This window comes from Apteryx mantelli, chromosome 1 (assembly GCF_036417845.1).
Source record: "Apteryx mantelli isolate bAptMan1 chromosome 1, bAptMan1.hap1, whole genome shotgun sequence".
NCBI classification, from domain to species: Eukaryota; Metazoa; Chordata; class Aves; order Apterygiformes; family Apterygidae; genus Apteryx; species Apteryx mantelli.
This window is the reverse complement of record NC_089978.1, coordinates 1351445-1360635: the sequence shown is the minus strand read 5'-3', so window position 1 is coordinate 1360635 and position 9191 is coordinate 1351445. Positions and strand designations below refer to the sequence as shown.

General features: G+C 53.5%; 2 protein-coding genes across 2 annotated transcripts; both read right to left on the bottom strand.

The window, feature by feature from the left end:
- Window positions 1–1505: 1505 nt before the first annotated feature.
- Window positions 1506–3470, bottom strand: LOC106482757 (hemoglobin subunit epsilon). The gene is made up of 3 exons (XM_013940386.2): window positions 3320–3470; window positions 2974–3196; window positions 1506–1758 (listed from the first exon to the last, which is right to left on the bottom strand). Exons 1-3 carry the CDS (start codon window positions 3409–3411, stop codon window positions 1630–1632), a joined length of 444 nt encoding a protein of 147 aa, XP_013795840.1. The 5' UTR covers window positions 3412–3470; the 3' UTR covers window positions 1506–1629.
- A 3444-nt stretch (window positions 3471–6914) lies between these two features.
- Window positions 6915–8792, bottom strand: LOC106482754 (hemoglobin subunit beta). Its single transcript, XM_013940383.2, has 3 exons — window positions 8609–8792; window positions 8280–8502; window positions 6915–7162 (listed from the first exon to the last, which is right to left on the bottom strand). The coding sequence occupies exons 1-3, from the start codon at window positions 8698–8700 to the stop codon at window positions 7034–7036; spliced, it is 444 nt and encodes a 147-aa protein (XP_013795837.1). The 5' UTR covers window positions 8701–8792; the 3' UTR covers window positions 6915–7033.
- Window positions 8793–9191: the final 399 nt, after the last annotated feature.

Here is a 9191-nt window from a genome sequence, read left to right as displayed (position 1 = left end):
CACATGTGAGGAAAGGCAAGCAAGCATCCTGAAAACTCAAAGTGGGGAATTGCAGGATAATTCAGGTGGGAGGGGAGCTCAGGAGGTCTCTATTCGACGATGTGCTCAAAGCAGGGTCAGCTATGGGGTTGGACCAGGGCAGCATGCAGGCTGTGCTGTTGCTTGCTGAAGAGTATTTCCAGGAACTGCTCTATTCTCTATATAAAAAAACATACATGTTGGCTGTGGAGGAAAAGCCTGCTGAGTCCAGGTGGGGTGAGGGCAAGCCTTTGGAAGATCGCAGCCAAAACCAGTCATATCCTCCCTGGAAACTCCAGGAACCTGAATCGTGGGACGGTTGTTGTTTTGGCTGCACACTTGAGCTGGAAGCAGGGGCTTGCTGACCCAAAAAGCATGAGAACTCCTTTGCTGGAGTTAAGAATCGCAGACTTTAGCTTGTGCTGTAATCCCTACCCCGGCTGTCTGCACTGGCCTGATGCCCATCAGTTAGTGACTTAGATATTGTGGCAGCTGGGACCCATCTGCCCAGGAGCTAGCTCACTAATTGTTCTGTTGTTTTCAAGTTTTGGTCATTTTTGTTTTTCTTTTTTGTTTTTCCTGTTTTGTTTAATAAAATAACTAATAAAAATGGAACTTGTCACCCTTGTCCCAGTGAATGAATATCCAAGCCTGGCCCACTGCAGCTCACAGGTAGCTCTACGCACCATGAAGGCCCGTCAGATGGTGGAAGGAGGGCCAGACATGCCAAAGCCCATATACCAATTAGTGTAGTAGGTTTTGCTCACAGGGTGATGCTGGCAAGTGAATGCCCTCAGCCTGGAAAGGGGGGATACTTTGGGACTGAAGGTCCCCGGAGATTAATGATGTCTGCTGTATGAGTTAGCATGATAAATCGCCCTTGGGGAAGCAGCACCTTTTATTAGGCCAGCTGACATAGCTGGAAAAAGTGGACAGTCTCTGGACCTCCCAGGGAAAAGAGTTCACAGGTTTTCTCCTTTCTTAAATATATCAACTGCTCTAAAAAGAGACAGTGCATCTCCTGCAAACTTAGAGGAGGGTAAGGAAGGTGCCAGTTCCCGGAGGGACAGAAGGGAGAGAGGGTGCTGAACAGTGACAGGAAGGCGGGGAGCGACGGGTTGACTGGGAAGTGTGTGCTCTGGAGAGTGTGGGCTTCACCTTATTTCCCACGAATCTAGAGCTGGGAGAACAGCTGCGGATTCTTTGTGATGCCTGATGACTCTTATCACCCACCCTGAAACGCTCTCGGGCACCAGGGCCCTTTGCCAGCGTGTTGCTCCACAGCAGATGCGTTGCATGGGTTTTCTCTTCCCAGACCCACCATGCATGGGCGCGCACATGAGAGCACTCTCCGGAGTTAAGAAAACTCCCGGTCCGCAACCCGTCCACCCATGCGTGCAAACCACTGCATCGACAGCACGAGCCCCCCCCCCCCCCCCTTGCGCCCTGCCACTCCCCAGCACACAGGGACAGGAACACTCTGCAGATACGGCCTCAGGAGGCATTTATTTGACAGCTGCAGCATGTCAGTGCCCAAAGAGCATCTCCCCGTGCCCGGAGGCACTCATGGTGGAGCAGGGACTCTTCCTCACCCGGCTGGTCCCGGGAGGCTCAGTGGTACTTGCGGGCCAGAGCGTGAGCCACGACGTTGACCAGTTTTTGCCAGGCAAACTGGCAAGCGGGGGTGAAATCTCTGGCAAAGTGGGAAGCCAGGACGATGATTAGGATGTCTCCGAGGAGCTGGAGGAGAAAGAAGGAAGCACAGGAAGGGTTAGTGCTGCGTGGACACTGCGTTGTGCCTCCATGGACGAAGGAGCAGGGACTGGGCACCGCCGGGGCAGTGCTGCACGGATTGACTGCGGCAGTGGGGATGGGAGGCACCTCAGCAAGGAGGGCTTTGCTCTCTCCCTGGCTTCTCCCCACCCTGTTTTGCCATTTCTCTTTGATTATTAACTGTTTTTTTCCCTTCTGCAAACTTTGTCTCCCCAATTCTCCTGCTGCAAACTTCCTTCTGCTCTGCCCTTCTCACGTGTAGCCTGTGAGTGGATCCTCCTGCCACCCCGTCTCGTCCATCCCCTCCCAGACAGCACCCTCCAGCCCACAGGGCCACATTTTCCTTCTCCTGACTTCTCTCTGAGGCTGTATTCCCCCTTTCCAAGGGCTCTTGCGTGCTATACACCTTCCTGTCCCTTCTCAGCCCTCCTGCCCACGTGCTGCAGACTGGCTACAGGGACTGGCTCACTCCCCGCTCCCTGGGACTACCAAGGCAAAATCCTCAGTCTTTCCATAGAAAGCTCTGGATTTGGAGAAGCCAATTTGTGCTTTGCTCTTTAAAGAAATAAAAAAAAACTTTGAAAAAAGTCAACTATTTTCCCCCATTTTTGGCATCCTAAAGCAATTTGGCCTAAACCCCACTCTGCAAAATGCTTTATATTTATGTTTTAATTTCAGTGCAAATGAAGAAAACTGTCAAAAATTTTTTTTCTTTTTAAAGTGTAGGGGAAAGAGCCAGCCAGACAGGCAGCCCAAACTGGACAAGACAGGGATCTGTTCTCTTATTTTGGAGCTGGTTAGCTGCTTATCTTGCTGTAGGAACTATAATTTTCTTAAATGATCTGCTTAGCTTCCCTCCACCACAGGTTCCTCCAACCCATGCTGCTTCTTCCTCTGAGTTTGCTTTTTTTGTCCCCAAACCAAGCACCTTCCAATACCTTCTCCTCCCCAGTGCTCCACTGGTACTACAAATGGGACTCTGTGAAAGTCATTTGCTCTCCTGCAAACAGTCCTGCAGTAGCTGTTGTCTTTTTTGGGTATTACACAGGGACTCTGCCTCCACCAGACCACAGAAAGTCCCCCTGGACAGCTTTGTTGTGGGCACTCCCTCCAGGTTCAAAGCAAAACCTGGCGATCCCCACACTTTGCAGGGAAGGGGCTCTAGCTGCCAGCATCGCTCACCCTGAAGTTCTCGGGGTCCACGTGCAGCTTCTCGCAGTGCAGCTCGGACAGCTTGGAGTAGGTTGCCTTAATGTTGTCCAGGTTCTTCACGGCTTCCCCAAAGGAGGTGAGCACTTTCCTGCCATGGGCACGGACCTTGGGGTTGCCAATGATGGCGGTGGGACTGGAGAGGTTCCCAAAGGAGGCGAAGAACCTCTGGGTCCAAGGGTAGACGATGAGCAGCCTGGGGAGAGAGGGATGGGGGGACACAAGCAGAGACACAGACACCGTTAACGCTCCCTGCCTGCAACTGCAGCATTTCTGCATGCAGGACAGCTGCGGAGATCGGACCAGGAGCCCAACCTACCTGCCCAGGGCCTCAGCACCACATTCCTCCACATTGACCTTGCTCCAGACGCTGGCGATGAGCTGCTTCTCCTCGGCTGTCCAGTGCACCATGGTGGCGAGGCGGCTTTGCTCAGAGCTGCAGGAGGACACAGACCCTGTAGCTGCACCGCAGACCCCCGGAGGCTTTTATCTGCTGCCGGCCGCTCCTCCCCGTCCTGCGCTGCGGGGTCATTGGCTGGGGCCGGGGTGGGGGGTCCGCATGGCAGGAGAGCAGAGAGGGGATAGCCGGGGTGTGGCAGGCTGAGAAGAGGCCTCGGGTTATCCCGAGTTCAAGAGCTTTATCCCTTCCCCGCTGGGCAGGCATCTCTCCTTTCCAGCTGCCACGGGTGGACCCCTCTGCAGAAAGAGGGCCGCGCAAGCTACTGTGTGGGAGCCCACTGCAATTTAAAACACACGGATGGGATTCAGTGGAGCATGGAGCCTTGTGCCTTGGCTCTTCCAAGTGGTGGACTCTGCCCTGCCTTAGCCTCTGATAGCAAAGTGATGAATTCCCCCATGAAATTGCAGCCGGCGGCAAAGCAACCCAGCGGGCAGCCGCAAGCAAACCACTCTGCTACACGCACATGTGCTGCAGGAAGGCTGCAGTCACCTTGCACCACCAGGAAGTGTGAGGGACATTATAATCGCATAAAGGGGGCTTAGGCTCTGTGGCTAAAGTTCTGCATGAATCATTCTTCCTCTTCCTCTAACAGAAATTCACCAGGGTGTTTTCCTTTTCCTTTGGGAATAGGTAGCAGCTCCCCCAGATATCCTCCCCTCAGCTATAACATGACCAAGCAGATGCAGAGCTGCTGGCTGGGGCAAACAGGATCCCCCTTCTCACCCCAGGTCTGCTTTAATCCGCTTCCACAAAGGGCAGGTAAAACAGCCTTTTAGCACAAGCTTTGCTGCTGCAGGGGGACACAAAAAGCAGCAAAAACTCAGCTCGGAGCTGTCCGGCCCCCAGAGTGCTTCTCCCTGACAAAGCTGGTGCATTTTACACTTTCCTCGAGTTCAGCCAGGCTGTGCCCAGCCTCTTCTGGGAGGAGGAGGTGTTTGGACCCCAGGTGAACTGCTCGTCCTGTGCAACTCCTGAGTGCACTCTTTTTTTAGATAAAACCCCAAGAACCAGAGTCCTTGCTGAAGACACAGGGGCTGTGAGCCTGATCCCAGTGCACTGGGGGTAAACCGCTGGCTTCCTACTGGTTTTAATGGGATTGGGATTGGGACAGGTAAGAGGCTCTGGGTCTTGTTCTCCCAGCAGGTAGGATGACCAGATGCAGTGTAAGAGGAGGGTGTTTGCATGACCAAGCCCCAGCAGGGCTAAAGAGCTGACCAAGCTCTTGTCCAGAGAACTGGGCTTGCCTTCCTCCATCTCCTGCTAAGAGTCTTCTTGGCCTTTTGCTGAAAATACAGGAAGGGGAGGAAAATCAGTTGAAAGAGGGAAAATACTGAGCTAGATTTTTTCAGTCTAATAATATTCCTTTTCCCCTTATGTGGTAGAACGTTTTTTTTTTTTCATAGAGGAAGGACTGAAAATTCTTCATTAGAGTTGCTAACATCTGTCTTTTGACAAGAAAATTCAGTGTATGTGGGCTGGTGCGCTAGAGCATGACGATAAATTGAGATGAACGCTGCCTTGCTGCATGCATGGGGATCGGGTGTAGGGGGGGGGAAGCAGAAGAGCAAGGAAAAATGCAGCCTCGCTGCTGCTGGTGCCCCGGCTCCGGCAGCCCTGTGCTGGGGAGGGCTGGCACCGCGCACCGTCTTATCAGCCGCGCCAGCAGCCGGCCAGAGCGTGGCGGCCCCGGCTGCTTCGGTCATCGCTTTTAGCCGCCTGGGGGGGGGTTGCTGGCTCCCTGCGGTGGGGTGCTGCTGTGGGCCGGGCTGCTATTGCACAGGAGGCAAAATGTGCATCAGGAGAGGATGCATCCAGGCGGATCTGATGCATCCAGGTGGATCTGCTTGTTGGGGATAGGAACGGGGGGGGGGGTATCATCCCCCAGCTGGGCTGAGGACTGGGAGCAAAACCATGGGTGCTGGCAGCGCATGCAGGGCATTGCCCCGTGCTGCAGTGGCTGCCAGGTCCTGGAGGGTGGAAACCTCTGGTCCTGGGGGGGAGGTGCCCGAAATGGGAGCCCCGATAGCAGGAAAGGGGGAGCAGCCCATTCCTTCCCTGTTTTCCTCACCCGTGAGGTCCAAAGTGACAGGTCTGGTGGCCTCGTTTGCCAGACAAATCCCAGTGTGGCTGGAGGAGACCTACTTGTTCAAGTAATTTAGTCATTTCTGCCTGAAATCTATAAGCAATTTAAATGAAGAATCTGACTAATTTTTGTGGCCCCAGACACCTGGTAAAAACAGTGTACACTGTGCCTGCCCGGCCTCTCTGCAGGGAGGAAAGCACTTAATAATTCTTAATAATAATAATAGTAGTAGTAGTAATAATAATAATCATTGCTAGTAGAAATAACAATAGTAATAATAACAGTAGTAATAATAGTAATAGTAATAATAATAAAAGTAACAATAGTAATAATAACAACAGCAACAATAATAATAGCAGTTCATAAATTATATTCTCATGTACTCCATGTCTGTCTTGACACCAGAAACAAAGTCCCCCTTCCCCAGAGCACTGGGCGCAAGAAGGAGGATTTAGGGGTTCGCTTGACACTTTTCAGCGGGGCAGGAGGGGGGATGTCGATGGGTGCAGGCAATGCAGGTCTAGCACAGAGTATAGACAGGGTGGCAGAGATACTGGAATATATAGCTATGCCCTCTTTTTTCTCTTTAAAATGCAAGCATGTCCTTTCAGCTAAGAGCTGCTTTTGCTGAATCATGCTCAGTTTGGGCACGACCGAGTTGCCTCCCACGCCAAGAACAAACTCCTCTAAGGAGTCTTGCTCTGCGGACGCCCAAAGAGCTTTGCATGCGCAGAGCATCCACTGATACATCCAGAAAATTACTATTAAAATTATTAATATTCACCGCTATTGGCATGATTGGGCCCCTAAAAAGCTGCAGAATGGGTGGTGTAGGGTGAAGAAGAAACGCATAAACAAGGTCTGGACAGGTCTTGATAGCAACGTGCAAAATGTTTATCTATAAACTGCCCCCACCCAGCTCGCTGCTAGGCCAGCATGAGTCAGTTCATTTCTTATAGGCTTCATGCCAGAGATGAGCTGGGGTGGGTCGAAGTCTTCACTTTGTTTATCTTTCTTAAAAAAAAAAAAGAATCCCCTGAGCTCCCCACACCTGCCAAAAAACACCCATGCTTTACAGTAAAACACAGGCTGGTTCCATAATGCAAACTTTCCTGGGGGTGGTGGTGCGTGTATGTAGTGGTAGCAGAGCTGTGTCTACCCAATGCTCCTGGTGTGTGAGCACGATTTCCAGATTTCATGATTTCCAGAGCGCAGGTAAATCCCACACCATCCCTTAAGAGACAAGAGAGAACAAAAGAGGCTGGTCGTTCGTTCCCTGGAAGGGAGATGCTTGCGCTCCTGGAGCTCACCCCATGGATGCCCCTGGCCCTCCAACCCCTCCACGCCATGCAGAGACACAGACACGCAGTGGAGACTTCACGGGATGAATTTTATTTGGTTGTTACAAGCTGTCGGCTCCAGAACAGCATTTCAGCCAGTGCACTGAAACGTATCTGGAAAACGCTTCGCGAAGTTTTCCTGCCAGCGCTTTAGTGGTACTTGCGGGCCAGAGCGTGAGCCACCACGCGGACCAGCTTCTGCCAGGCAGCCTGGCACTCGGGAGTGAATTCCTTGGCAAAGTGGGAAGCCAGGACGATGATCAGGATGTCACCCAGGAGCTGGAGGGACAGAAACACCCCCAGGTTAGCAGCGCTTGGGAGCCTTCAGATCCCCTTGCAAGCACTCACACCAGCCCTGGGCAAACCTCCAGGTGTTTTGTAGGCTTAAAAATCTCCCTGGATCCTCTGATCCTTTTCAAGATGTACCTTAAACCTTGTTCTCTAAAGATTCAGCTTTTTAAAAGTGATTAATCCTTGTGTTCTGTCTGAAGTGCAAGCTGCGCTTTCAATGCACTAAAGTACAAAATGCACCAGCCCCTGCCTAGACTGAGCCACTGGGTCCAAACCTCCTTTGCAGCTCCACCACTGACCCCAGACCAGCTTTACTCCTTCTGGTGCTACCAGGAGAAGAGTAACCAAAACTTCTCCAGGGATTTTGTTGATGAAATTTTTTTCTTTCTCCCTTCTGACTTCATTTGAGGGTTTCTCCTAAGCAGAAGATGCCGCGGCGTACCTGTGCTGAGTGGCAGGGAGCTGGTGCATGGTGTGGTGCAAGGCGCCCTGGCATTAGCAGCGGAGCTCCTGCTGACCTGGGGGAAACCCTGCCAGCCTCGGTGGCCGATGCCGGGGTTTATTCCCCGTTAGGAAATTCTCAGGCGCAGAGATGTGGGAGCCCAAGTTTCCTCTCCCTCTAAGTCCCAACCCTCTTTTGCTTTTGGCATCTAGCTGCTGCGTCTCGATGATTGCTGCTCTCCACGCCAGGTTTCACTCTTGCTTCTTTGCTTTCCCTTGGCTCAAACCTCTTCCTGCTCCAACAACTGCTTTCACTTTTCTCTCCTCCTCCCTTTCCGTGCTTAAACCACCTCCTCACCGCCTTTCCTTCTCCTTTCCATCCTTGCTTTCACCCTCCAGATGGCTTGTGTGTAACCACAGCCACTCAGCCCTTGGTGCTTTTCCATGCTGCAGGATGCCCCTTCCCTCCTCTCCTGCCCCTCACCCTGCCCTCCAGCCTCCAGAGAGGCCCCTCCTGACAGGAACTCCACATCTGCACCCCCCCCAAGCAGTGCAAGCCCCCACGCTTGGGCACTGCGACGCAGCCAAAAACACGGGGAGACGCTCGCGGGTGGAGGCAGGCCACGGGACAGGCAGGGGGACCCTGGATGGGACCATCACTCACCCTGAAGTTCTCGGGGTCCACGTGCAGCTTGTCGCAGTGCAGCTCGGACAGATGGGCAAAGGTGTTCTTGATGCCATCCAGGTTCTTCACAGCTTCCCCGAAGGAGGTGAGCACTTTCTTGCCATGGGCGCGGACCATGGGGTTGCCGAGGACGGCGGTGGCGCTGGAGAGGTTCCCGAAGGAGGCAAAGAACCTCTGGGTCCAGGGGTAGACAATGAGCAGCCTGGGGAGAGAGGGATGGGGGGACACAAGCAGAGACACAGACAATGTTAACACATCCTCCAAGGAACAGGTTCATCTCTGTCCTGGTGCCCAGGAGCCCGACCTACCTGCCCAGGGCCTCGGCACCACATTCAGCCACATTGACCTTGCCCCAAAGGTTACTGATGAGCTGCTTCTCTTCAGCTGTCCACTGCACCATGGTGTTGGATGGAGGGTAGCGTGTAGCTGCAGGCAGGTACGGAGAAAGTCTCGGCTCTCGCTCCCGAGGGGATCACCCGCTGGCCAGCGGCTCTCCCCGTCCCTGCTTTTATACACTCCATCGGGCCCCTCCTCTTCCTCACGCACCCCTCCATTGGCTGCACCCAGGGGCCCAGCAGCCCTGGCACCCCGAGGGAGGGGACGCAGCGTCAGGGTGGGGCCCGGGGCAAAATGCCCAGAGCCACCGCTGCTGCCGCCGGCTCATGGGCCGCCCTCCCCACCACCACCCGTTGCCACCTCTGCGGCATTTACCTCCACGCAAAAGCACCATGCAAGCCCCACAAAAGCCTTTGGAGGAAGGTGTGTGCAAGGCTTGGGCTGCACTGGTGCCCCTCAGATGGTTCAAAGCCGTGGTGGACTGCATTACTGTGAGGCAAGAGACCAGGACCTGGGGGTGTTGGGTCTGTTCCTCTGAAAGCCCCAGTATGTGCA

What these genes read in the sequence shown, in the direction of transcription:
- LOC106482754 (XM_013940383.2), bottom strand. Translation starts at nt 8,700, where the DNA reads ATGGTGCAGTGGACAGCTGAAGAGAAGCAGCTCATCAGTAACCTTTGG. An exon ending in GGTGCCGAGGCCCTGGGCAG is followed by an intron (nt 8,503 to 8,608) that starts GTAGGTCGGGCT and finishes CTCTCTCCCCAG; the next exon opens with GCTGCTCATTGTCTACCCCT. An exon ending in TGGACCCCGAGAACTTCAGG is followed by an intron (nt 7,163 to 8,279) that starts GTGAGTGATGGT and finishes CTGTCCCTCCAG; the next exon opens with CTCCTGGGTGACATCCTGAT.
- LOC106482757 (XM_013940386.2), bottom strand. Translation starts at nt 3,411, where the DNA reads ATGGTGCACTGGACAGCCGAGGAGAAGCAGCTCATCGCCAGCGTCTGG. An exon ending in GGTGCTGAGGCCCTGGGCAG is followed by an intron (nt 3,197 to 3,319) that starts GTAGGTTGGGCT and finishes CTCTCTCCCCAG; the next exon opens with GCTGCTCATCGTCTACCCTT. An exon ending in TGGACCCCGAGAACTTCAGG is followed by an intron (nt 1,759 to 2,973) that starts GTGAGCGATGCT and finishes TTTCTCCTCCAG; the next exon opens with CTCCTCGGAGACATCCTAAT.